General features: G+C 46.3%; 1 protein-coding gene across 1 annotated transcript; it reads left to right on the top strand.

Annotated features, from left to right (window-relative positions):
• The first annotated feature begins 3322 nt into the window (after positions 1 to 3322).
• fgf10b (fibroblast growth factor 10b) lies at positions 3323 to 10419 on the top strand. Its single transcript, XM_076099684.1, has 3 exons — positions 3323 to 4917; positions 9826 to 9929; positions 10228 to 10419. The coding sequence occupies exons 1-3, from the start codon at positions 4455 to 4457 to the stop codon at positions 10417 to 10419; spliced, it is 759 nt and encodes a 252-aa protein (XP_075955799.1). The 5' UTR covers positions 3323 to 4454.
• Positions 10420 to 12867: the final 2448 nt, after the last annotated feature.

Genomic DNA, 12867 nt, shown 5'->3' with positions numbered 1-12867 from the left:
CACAATAGTTGTGCAGAACAAAATAAGCATTAATAAGGACAGGAAAGTCCTCCGTTTTGTGTCCATCACCCTCCCTAAAGCCGCTAACCGTGACTTCAGATGTCCGCTCCGTAGGGCTGATAACCCAGCTGTTCATGCTGCTCGCTAATCGCTCCAGTAAAAGCTGCTTCCTCCGTAATAATGCAGACTTTAACAACACAACAGCTGCTAGTAAAGACAACAAGGTCAGCAACGCCTGTGATCAGGTCTCCGTGTTAAATTAACCTGGTAGTCGATCAGTAATCAATGTTGTTGTTTATGATTTCTGGGAAACGGTCACGTGATAGTGATGTGACGAATCAGAGAAGGACACGTCATGACTAAGAACCAATCAAGTAGCGAACGCGGGTGTGGGCGTCATCGTTTCCAAACGTATCCGTTTTCGGCCGTCCACACGAATACGCAACCCCGCCGTTTTCAAACTTATCCGTCCTTGGGAGCGTTTTTAAACGTATCCGTTATCGATGCTCGAAAACGCCGGCGTAGTGTGGACGCTCAGTGTAAACGTAGCAAAACATATGCGTTTTCAAATGGAAACGGAGTAGTGTGGACGTGGCCTCAAACTTCGTTGATAGGAATCAGTTGATAGGTTCTGTAACGACCAAATAATATATTCAAAATAAAAACAGAGGGGGACCTCACTAGGGACTTTTTAATCAGACTCAAAATAACATTTGGTTCTGACGTCGTTCAACAACCTTGACAATAAGTCAGTAAATTGTATCTCTAAAGTCACTTTTAGAGCTGTGATTACAAGGTGCCTCAAATATGTACAAAAAATACAATACCATAAAACACAACAAAAAATGTAGTAGACTCAAATAAAAACGTAAATGTGATCACTTAATACAACAAAAGCAACACCTGATGATTTCACTCTGTCAAAGACAAATGGGGGAAAAACTGTTTGCTTTTGTAAAGCTCACCTACATTACACGCTAAAAGGAATAAAGGGAATCCTTCCATGTGTTTCGCCTTGATTCGTTTTTGTTTTTGGCAATTGGTACTGTGTGAAACCAAATCTCAGATGATGCGTATGAATTTCCGGTATTTGACTTTTCATTGCCGTTATTGTGATTACGCCTTTGAGAGTAGCGTAAGAACCTGGCTAGAGCCACAGCCTGTAGGGAGGGATCAGAAGCACATTTGTTTCTTCTATTGCCTATTGTTTTGAACTTTAATATGCAATTCAGGGATGGATCTATAAAGATACACTACATGCTAAAGCTGTGGAACAGGGAGGGAGATAAAATCACATCCAGACCCCGGCAAATCTCACTTATATTGCATTTAGGAGAAAAAAACACGGGCACGGTTACGTCTATAAAGAATTTGCTCCTTGGCCTCTCAAGAAATCCCGCAAATCTTGCCAGTCTGTCAGCATCATTGCAGGCCTACATTCCTCGGAGGCGACTACGGAGGACACTAAGAGAACACTAAGAGCTGAGTTTATCTGCACAGTTTTAGGCTCCTCAGTCTCTGAACCCCCCGATCTGAGAATCTGCCGTCAATGCGAAATCATTTGATCTGCAATCTCGATGCAGTCAGTCGAGCCATGTCAAAGTATTTTAACTTTCACGCTGCTTATGGGAAGCATAGCGCGTGATTGTCCAGTGAGCAAAAGATACACCATAAGAGTCCCAATTGCAAAATGTCCTCCATAACAAGGTATTTATTCTAGTGTTTATCCCCAAGTGGTATTTTTCTTAAACATGTTTCATGATTTTGTATTTCTTTACCAAGGGCTCACTATCTTTATGGATTTATTCATTTATTTATTGATTTTGTCACTTAAATTACTTTAAAAAGTAAAAACTGCGCAGGAAATTAGCTGAAGTATTTATCCTCAGTGGGAGATTTTTTAAGAAGACAAATAAAATACAATCACTCGACAAGATTCAATTACTTAAAATAGACAATTTTGAATTCTGTACAAATGTGTTCTCTATCTATTTTCACAATATGTAGAGAGTTAATGTATAACATTTATAGAAACACATATTGTAACCGCAAGACGTTAAACAAGACGTTATAAACCTTGAAGAAATGTACATTCAAATTTAGATTAAATAATAATGGACTGATAGCATTTAGGTTATTTGAAGTAATTGCAAATAAATCTATTAAAAAAAAAATGACTCCACTATTATTGCTGCAACAATAATCCATATGAATGATGCCTGCTCCTCCCAGCTCTGTTTCCTCTGCACTGATTCATGATTATCACAGCGGGAAGGGACACCACAAAGGAAGCGGTGATAAGATAGCTTTGTTTGTATCCCCAGATAAAGCCATGCCAAGACCAGAGTTAAGACCAGACCGTCACTCTGGCCGTAGATCGTTGACAGACATTAAAGCAGGCACTAAAAAAAAAACTCTGACTTAGGGAAAGGAGAGTGAGGAACAGCACAGGCCCCAACATTAAAGACTCAAGGATCAGGGGGAGTAGATAAGACTGCCAGCACAAGTTTTCTTTATCACGGCAGCTTGTTCAAAATGTCACTATATGGCCCTTGATCATCTATCCTCTTAATAAGCCCCAGAATGTCTTGCTGGTTGTTGGGTTGCAGCTCTCTTTGCACAATCCATGTCTGAAAGGTTACTTCCAAACTTGTGTGTTGTTGATTCAATAGGGAAAATCAATTCAACCAATGAAAGTTCTGGCTCTGCCTCGTCCGTGTACTTCGCGACCATACCCTAAATATCTTGCGTCCACCTCGGCTTGAGGAGCAACTCCTAAAAAAGAGTCTCATTGGCCGAGGGCCACTCAGGGACACCTGACTCCCCTGAGGAAGGCAGAATCCTTCCCGAGTGAAACGAGAGAGCTTCATTGCATTACGGCGCTGCAGGGACCAGATAACGCGCCACGATAAAGTGCCTTGAGGGGAAGAGAGAGGGGAGAAGATGGCGGCGATAAGCCCGGCTTCCAGACTGGAACCGGCAAACAGTAACTTAATATGCTTTTTATCTGAAGGGATCGAGGAGGACGGACACTTGTCAGGATTATCCCTAATGAGGAATAAGTGGGTCCATTTCAATTTTTTATACCAGACCCGGCACGTGTACGTAGGCCTACTGGATGACAACAACAAAAAAGAACACAACAATTACTTTTCTTTGCAACCGTACACAGTTAAAAAACAAAAGCACTCTTTGATTAATCAATGCAGCAATCAGCGTAGCTGCAGGAACTGATCCGACACTACCAGACCGTCTTCTTCCTGCCCTGCTGCATCTACTCAGATAAACCCTGCTATCACCTCTCACCCACTCTCATAAGTTAAGATCTGCTTGTATGGCATGAGCACACACACACACACACACACACACATGCAGAGCAGTACTTGCTCCCATATGTGAGAGAGGGGGGAAGTTGAGTAAAGGAGGGAGGGATCAAATAACTAACAGAGTATGCACAGCCGCACACAACGCGACACACCAGTCATTTCTCTGTGATCGGCCTTCAGGTGAGGAGATCGCACCGGGAGTCCTTATGTGAGAGGGGCTGACGAACAGGAGGCAAAGAACTCTGACTCAACCACCCCCACCCACCCACCCCTGAGACAAGAGAGAGAGAAAGAGAGAGACCTCCCAGGACCGTTACCTCGATGCTGCATGAAGGTGGAGTCATTTGGGGGTAGACAGAGAGAGAGAGAGAGGGAGAAAGGGAGATGAGGAGAGAGCAGCGGTGCAACAGAAGTGGACAGATGGATTATTTGACGTGGGCCTGGATTGACCAGCGTCGCTCTCTAAGTCTCGATCCCTGTTTTTCCTCCTCAGAGTGAAATCTGAAAACTGCTTTCCTGCACACGTGGAGCACAGCACAGGTAGATTGTGTGGTGCAGCTTATTTTTTGGGGGGGATTCCACTGGAACTAAGGAGTTTTACACTTGGCAAACTCTCTACCTGTATGGTCAGCGAACTTTATATGAATATTTTTTCCTTTTTTTTTGTTCTGCCTGGAAATACAAAGTTCACACTGGAGCAGCCAAGAACAGCCTCAACAATTTGGAACGAATTAGACAACGAAGGGAGGTGGAGAAGCAGGTTTGTTACTGGCATACACACAAACAGTAATCAGTGTATTGTTTTTTTTTTTTTTTAATGTAATCTTTGTTCATTTAGACAGATTTGTCCAAAACCTTCAAGACTTTAACCTTGAACAGTGGAGAAGAGAACTCAGTGGAATATCAGCTGGAAACACGGTGACTTGTTAACAGTGTAGTATACAATCTAACATAGAGACGTCTAAGGATTCCATCCAGGTGCTAAGTAATCCGGACTCTGCAGGGGGATCATCTCGCCCGGTCTGGACCGTGGAGGGCTCCCCTGCCTGCCCTCCAAGCCTCACCTCGCCCCCAGCAGCATGTCCCAGGCTCCGAGGCTGCCTCTAGTCCTCCACACAGCACACTACCATGATCAGATGGGCTGCTGGAGGGAGTAAGGCCGCCTCTGCCTCGTCCTGCTCCGGGGTCGGGCTAGGGGCTCGTTCTGGTCACTGGACCAGCTCCAGACTGAGGTCATCTTCAACGCTGCTCTCCCCCCCGTTTCTGCCTCTCCTGGTTGCGCTGCTGTTTTTGTCCTTCTCACCGCCTGGCGCGGCATGCCACCAGCTCCGCAGAGACAGACTGAGGCTCGCCGGCCCACGGACTCTCAGGGTTCCACTGAACATTTCTGAGGCCGAGTTCGTCTCCAGGCCCAGGGCCACCGGGGGTCCCCTGGGTCGGACCGGGGGGCCACAGGGTAGGCACGTGCGCAGCTACAATCACCTCCAAGGGGACATGAGGAGGAGGAAGCTGTTCTCCTTCCAGAAGTTTTTCCTGAGGATCGACAGGAACGGAAAGGTCAACGGAACCAAGAGCAAGGATGACCCCCTCAGTAAGTAGCTCTAACGGTGTGGATGAATATACAAAAATAGACGAAAGAAAAGGAGTGAGACCTCATCGATGATCTCTGCTGTAGCTTAAGTTAGATGTGACATGAACCAAGGCTCATCTGAGCTTTAAAACATCAGTTCTTACCTTTCAAGACAGCATTTCAAGGCCTTGGTGTGTTACACTTATGAAAAAAAGCACCTGTTGATCGCTTCATGTCAGGTGTCTGTCAAATGTTCAGTTATTTTTAATGTTCATTCTTTGAAAAAAAAGAAAAAAACACCAACACAAATACATCAATTGGATACACAAACACAAAACTTGACGCAAACATTTAATTTCAATTAAAAAAAAACATAGCTCTGTTAATTTTTAAAGACCACCAGCCTGGTACAGCTCGGATGAAGCAATCCCCGATTAGAGTCGTCTTTTTTGGGGGTTTTTGTTTTAAAGCAGACATCCTGCCGATATCTCTCCTATCCAAACACTCACACACAATGATGGTAGCTCTCAGATGGCTTAAAAAAAGGAGCAGGGGCAGATAACCCGGCCATTATCAGGCAGTCTTCACAGCCCTGGGTAAACAGCACTGATAACCACATAGAAAACAGGGCTTGGAGGTGGGGGATGAAGGATATGCTCAGTCTCATTGATGCTTTTAGACTCTTTCTGTCTCTCTCTCTCTCTCTCTCTTTCTCTGTGTCTCTCCCATTTCCCAACCGACCTACGTGTGTGTGCTATATCAGCCAGCGGGCACTCACATGCTCCAGCGGGTGTGTGATCACATACATGGCACACACATGTGCTTGCTTATTTCCGACACACACACACACGCACACGCACACACACACACACACACATATATATATATACATATATATATATACATCTCTCACAGCTTCTTCCCCCCCCCCATCCCCCCAGTCAGTGTATACGGAACCCTTTAATGTTCCTCTTGGGAGAGCTAAAACCACACGTTCAATCAAAGTGACTTTTAGGGGGGAAATGGCAGAATGTCAGGAGGATATGTTTGTTTTGACAAGGTCACGACAGAGGCGACTTTATTTACTGAGCGTATGACATCTCGATGTCTTTACTGCCGCCCATACGCTGGTAGCAGAGGTACACAGAAAGATAAAGGTGCCATCTGGAACCGAAAATGATTCTTTAGAGTGATGCAATAGAAGACCCATTTCTGGTTCCACAAAGAACATTTCAGACCGAGGTTCTTTAAAGAACTGTTTTCTTAAAAGGTTCTTTCAAAAAAACGTTTAAGAAACTTTAAAGAGAACTTCAAAGAACCGGAAAGGTTGCCTCAAGGAGCCATCAAAAAAATGGTTCTTTGAATAACTCAAAGAACCTTTTAAAAAAATGTTCTGCTAATTTATACCATCCCCCACCATCCAACAATAACTCAAACATGAATTAAGAACCATTTAATATCTAAAAGAACCACATGACAAACGTGTAGAACAATCCAATAGATAAAACGGTTCTTTAGTTGGTGATGGTTCTTCGTGGAACCACACAGCATTTTAAAGAACCAGTTAAGAACCATTATTTTTCTCTGCGTAGTTTCTTGTAAGTTGCGAAACAAGGAAGTCTGACTCGGTTTGTCGTATTAGTGGTGTGTGAATTCGCCCTAAACTTTATCTACGTGTGGGAGACGATTTACCCCTTCTGTCTTCTTTGTTTGACCTCCTGAAACATCTCATTTTTAAGAGCGTGTTGCCCTTTTTTTTTGAGTCACTGCCGACTGAGCGTTGGGGGAGGGAGTGGGAAAAAGAGCGCACATAGGGGACTCTCTCTGGAGGCACAAGTTCATGAATGACACCGGCTGAGCATCATTGTGGCCACATCAAAGCCCGCGCGTCTTCAGTATCAATGGTTGGTGCCATCAAAAAGCCGTGTCCCGAGGGGGGGTCTGAGGACACTGTGTGTGGATTATGTGCCCCCCGTATCAGGTTCTCACGGTAAAGGATACTACACAACGGCAGCTTCGGTCTTTGCTCTGGCCCCCTGGGGCTGGACATGATCCCAGGGCTGACGTCCTTTGTAGAACCTTCGATGGTCCATTGAAGTGAGAAAATATCAAGTTTTTTTTTTGTGCGATGAGTGGGGGGCGACTCGCCTTTTCCTAAAGCCAGAAGTTGAAAGGAAAAGACACATTAAAAAAAGAAAAAAAAAAGCATATATTCCCCATGTTGTGTCTAAGAGGTGTGTGGGACGTGGAGGGTTTTCTTTTTGGGTGCTGTCTGTGGCCCCTGCGAGGACCCTGGGCTCACTGTCTGTTAAAGAGCCAGCATCCATGCCTCCCACAGATTTTATGGGGATGCCAGTGCAAAACTGTCCCACATGGCTTTCCAAGCCGGTGGGAGCCTGTGCTGAGGTTACAGAGAGGCGGGGGAGGAAGGGGAGGGAGGTTGTGTTAATGTCAGCGAAGTAGCTATATCTGCGTGAACTTTGCAGCTCAGGGTGCAATATTGCTACCTAAGGCAAAGGATTGACGGTAAAAAAAGGGGTTCGGGTGGTTAAACCGCAGCTGTGATGGTGTGAGAGGGCGAGCCCTTGGCAACATTGTGTGTGTGTGGATATGTGTGTGTGTGTGTGTGTGTGTGTGTGTGTGTGTGTGTGTGTGTGTGTGTGTTGGGGAAACCGGGGTTGTGTTTTCTGTGCTGCAGAAGGCCGGGCCGTATGTGCAAGATGCTTCTGGACATTAATGTATATATGTGAATGTGTGTGTAAGTGTGTTTCTTTGTGTTCAAAGTTCATCTTCTTTAATCAAAGCAGTGGCCTTTTGAGTGGGAGCAACAACATCACAAAAAACAACAACAGATGGTGCTTTTATGGAGGTTTGAGGAAAAGAGATGTATAGCTTCCCCTCTGAGGAGGGGAGGTAAGAGAGGGTGGATGTAAATCCTGCGTCTGTGTAAATACACTCAGTGTGGTCCCTTATCGAGTGTTATTACTATCCTGACTTACACCACTCCGTTTTTTTTCTGCATGGGGAATGGCAACCCATTGAAAAATGTACATCCTTATTTATCTGTCAAAATGTGTATTTTGTGCAGCTCTTGAACATTTTTGTTTTGAAGGAGCCAAAGTAGGGTGAGAAACAATAAAAGCTGCAAAGCACATGTTTTTTTGGCATCCCACTATTAGGGGGAAAAAAACACCTTTAATTCTCACTGGCGTTGAGCACCTCCATTACACACAACCGGCGCACCATTTGCTGTGGTAACTCCAAGCAGAGCGTATCAAACAGGATGCGCAAAACAAAGCAACCAGCGTGCAAAAAGAAAAAACTCTTGCAGCTACAAATTTACCCCCGCACAAAGCATGGTCGTCACATTTGAGGCCTATAATGTTGTAAAATGGGGGGGGGCATATAGCCCTTTCCCATATACTGCCAGTCGTGAGCTCACTGCCCTCCACCTGTGGAGCGTTCAGCGAAGAGCGGTGAATGGATATTTTTTATAGTTTCGCAGCCAGGTTGAGTTTGCGTGCACGCTTACCTGCCACAATATCAGCTCTGTGCGTGTATGTTTGTGTGTGTGTACATACGACCCCCGTCTCGCCCCTGCCTCCGGTGGCTGACTTTGATCAGTGATCATTACAGCCTTACTAATCCTCGCCCCACCCCCGGTCTCACTGTCATGGCTCCTCTGTCCTTCCTCTGTTCTCCCGCCTTTCATCCCTCCCATGTTTACAGAGCAGCCAGAGGACCGCCGTGGATTGTCTTACATCCGCACTCCGTACACCGACACCCGATCCCATAAAAGAAACCGCCAGCCCTCTCAGATCTTCAATGGCCGTCGTGTCACAGTCCCCCGAAAAAACCTGCGCCCATCTTTGGACGCTTCAGACCTCCTCGCCGCCCCGAGGTGCCACCGTTTGAACTGGGAAACTGATACGGTCGAGACCCCTGCTGCTGTGTCTTTAAGAGAGGTGGGGGTGAAGGGGTGGGGGGTTGTTCCTCAACGGGGAGCACACCTGCACGCCCACCGCTGTCCACTCACGTACCAGGCTGTGCGGCCTCAGAGTCCCCCCCCTGGTGCCACCGGAGAGTGGGTCTGACAGCAAAGCGGGCCCCGCCACACAAACAGTCATCAGACAGAGGGGGGGGGCTGATCTGATCAAAGGATGTCATCGACTCTCTGGACTTCACACCCCACGCTGAAGTGTGTGCGTGTCTAAATGCGTGTGTGTGTGTGCACATGTGTGCTTATCAGGATGAAATAACGACGGAAGTGGGGGAGAGGAAGTCGGGGAGGGAGGGGCATGAAATCAAACATGCCATGGGAACAGGGAGGTTAACTACACACACACACACACACACACACACACACACAGGACTAGACAAGTGGGTTCTGTGGTCAAAGGACACATTAGGAAGTTATATCTCTCTGACCTCTGATAGGGAGACCACACAAACAACCACAGCTGTCTGCGGCCCAAGGATGCCCTCGTTAACTGGGGTATAAATTAGCCCCTCGAATAGCCTGTGCGAGGAGCCCGGATCGCTCGCATAGGGACTTGGAGGGGCTAAAAACCGAACGGGGCACAAACAACCTGAAAATCTCTGCGGAATCCACCTATTAATTCTCAAACTAAGTGGCCTGCGCCGAATTCCCATAATGAGCATGCAATATGTTGCCTGTATACATTTGTTACCCTCACCTATGTTTGTAAAAAAAACGTAATGGATTTGTCACAGGGTGATGATTCTTCTATAATCTTAGCATCGACAAGTCGGGGCAAAAAAACGTTTTCTCACCTTCTGCCCTTCCTCTGTTTTCTATTTGTCTCTGTGTCTCAGTCAGTTCAGCTCAAACTTGTTCAAAATGACACGCCAGCTCAGTCTGGATGTCGACACGTGTTGATGTGACTTGTCCTTCTGCTGACTCCCTAGGTATTCTGGAAATCACATCGGTGGACGTGGGAGTGGTGGCCATCAAAGGGCTGAACAGCAACTACTATCTGGCCATCAGCAGGAAGGGAGAGCTGTACGGAGCGGTTAGTATCCGGGTCAAGGGGTCAATCTGGACGCGAGAGAGAGTGAGAGAGAGAGAGAGAGAGAGAGAGAGAGAGAGAGAGAGAGAGAGAGATGGACTCTCCTGTCCTTATCAAAGGAGGCCTTATCTTTACTCCTCGGGCTGCCGGGTCAGCTCCGAACATGCGATGTAGATGAAAGTTTAGGGAACAAGCGAGCTACCACGAGCAACCAAAATAGATTTGCACAATCAAATGACCTGTGCTTGGCCTTAAAGTGACAGGACAGGGGGTTATAACTCTAAACCTTTTCTGCTTCCAGAGGGAGTTCGGCGTCGACTGCACCCTGAAGGAGCGGATCGAGGAGAACGGCTACAACACGTATGCGTCGGCCGAGTGGAGGAACAAGAAGCGGCAGATGTTCATGGGCCTGAACGTCCACGGGAAGCCGCTGAGGGGGAAGAAAACGCGCAGGAAGAATACGGCCACCCACTTCCTCCCGATTATGGTGTGAAACTTTGAGGACTCCGACTGCAGGAGGAGGAGGAGGAAGAGGAAGAGGAAGAGGAAGAGGAAGATGAAGAGGAAGAGGAGGAGGAGGAGGAGGACATGCAGCACTGGACAGAGAGACTTTTCGATACTGGAAGAAGAAAAAAAGCTGTTAAATAAAAAGACATTCGCTGAGAAATCTCTCGTTTGGAAACAAGGCACTAACACTGTTACATGGAAAAAGAAAAAAAATGACGGTCTCTGCTGCTGGTTGAGACTTTATTTTGGTGGGAGATAATGATATCTGTGTTTTCTGTGGCACGGGGATGCAATATTTATCCTTTTTTTTTTTCCTGTGCCAAACAGTTTGCAACTGGAGTATATATGTGTGTGACGTGGACGACGCAGAGGATCCTGTCCCGGCTCACATACTGTGCTAGAAATGCAGGAGATGTTATTTATAGTCCGCATTCTCCCCGTGAGACCCTAGATAATCTGCAACAGAGATAGAAAACTTTGATTAAAACGATCGGTCGGTCTGTCACGACAGCATTAATTAAACACTAGCGGACGCGACATATTTAAAGCAAATGTTTGATACTTAACCACTGCGTTTTGACTGTATTGTAATGATTAATTTATTTTTGTGAAATATTTAACTGGCGGGGAACACTTACAAGGCAAGCATTCCTTTTGCATTCTCTTACTTTTTATAGGAACTCTGTCACGTGGAAATAAAATACCGTTTTCTCCTCCGCCACGCGCTCGTCTCACTTCCTCTAAAACAGACATACAACAGAATACTGAATTCACTGAAGGAGAAAGTTCTTCTCACAAGCGGTGGGGAAAGGCTGGCGAACGATCAGGTCACAATGAGTCTTATCTCTGCAGTAGGACGGGACGAAAAGGCAACTAGCCAGATATTCCATGTGGCAACCATTGCACTAATGATTAGTTCCCAAACACGCAGACCCACCGCAACAAAATGGGAGGGAGGAAACTTCCGTGGTATGGCCTACAGTAGATGCTGACATAATTTCCTAATATCAGCCCATTACAGCAGCAGCAGCAAAGCTGATAGCACAAGCAAATTCAGTCATGTTGGTCTGCATCACTGCTGCCAAATAGGCTTCCAGAGGGCCTTTTAAAGGGGAGTATCTGAGTGTGTGTGTGTGTGTGTGTGGAGGCATAAAATGTGAATGAGCGATATGACCTGTGTCTGACCACCCACTTCCCCTTAGTAATCATCTGCAAACACACTAATCAATGACAGCTGCCTCGATGCCAGATCAAAAGAGACGCGGGGAGAACATTAACACCACAGGCTTCCTTCCGGGCCTCATGTTCTCCTCTATAACTCCGCCCCTCTGAACTTCGCGTTACGCGGCAGAGACGCGGAAAAAGTTGGGGGGAGAGCCGGCGGAAGACGGGGGGAGGTCGAGAGACAATTCCCAAATGCAACCAAGTCGGCCTCCAGCGACTCCAGGTGGGAAACGAGAAAAAGCGTCCGCGTGAACAGCGGGAGTCCAGAAAGCGTGGTGCTGCTCTTTAACGGCCGCTCAAGGAATCACCGCGACGAATGATTAACGCGGAGGAATGCCGCAGTGCATTCCCTCATGACAGTCAGGGCTAGTGGCAACATATGGAATAATATTTCATGACCGCCTCTTTCTGCACCCGTGCACAGCACTGTCCGCTGCATTTGCAATGTGGCGGGGCTGCTTGCACCGATGCTCTGAGGCCACATACAGCGTCCTGAGGATAAACCTTAGCTTTTGGACTAAAATGTGTTTAGATTTTTAGTTTTTCCTGTACTTATATTTCTAAACTAAAAGGGAGAAAACAAGTATAGTATAGTATAAAAAAATATATATATACCACATACAGTAGCACTGTGTTTTCCTAGATTTGTTTATAACAGTTAAAAAGATTACCAGGAAACCTGAAATTATTTGGGAGGCATTTAAAACCGTTGCTGATGAGCATGCACATGAACCCCCCCCCCCCCCCCATCTCCTCTTAACACCAATCATTTGTCACCTTGTGCTGACATTTGTGAATGTTTGAACTCCCTTTCAAGACACTGGCATGGGGGGGGGGGGGCAGTAACCTCGAATAGGGGCAGTAATCAGAGTGGGTTCTACGCATTTCTGGCAAAAGGAATTCTCCGTGGCATAATGTGAGCCAGCTTTGGGAAACAAGTGGAAAATGACTGGAGGCTGAAAGAACTAATGAATACTTAGACTGAGAGCTCTGGTGCAACACATGTTTTATAGTGGGCAGCTACTGAGAGCGCGCGGGGAGAGACGGGCACTTCTAAAGGGGTCGCACAGGTCCAGAATCTTAAATATGTCATAGCATATTTTAGATCAGTATTATGTCTTATAACCACTGCCTAAACCCACAGATGGGGGCAGTAGCTAACATTGCAGACACTCAAGTCATGTTGTCTGTATTATTTTTCTGGAAATGT

The sequence above is a fragment of the Anarhichas minor genome, unplaced genomic scaffold (genome assembly GCF_050575085.1).
Source record: "Anarhichas minor isolate MPS153535 unplaced genomic scaffold, ASM5057508v1 ptg000025l, whole genome shotgun sequence".
Lineage (NCBI taxonomy): Eukaryota > Metazoa > Chordata > Actinopteri > Perciformes > Anarhichadidae > Anarhichas > Anarhichas minor.
The sequence above is the reverse complement of the archived record's forward strand: the minus strand, read 5'-3'. Positions and strand labels throughout refer to the sequence as shown.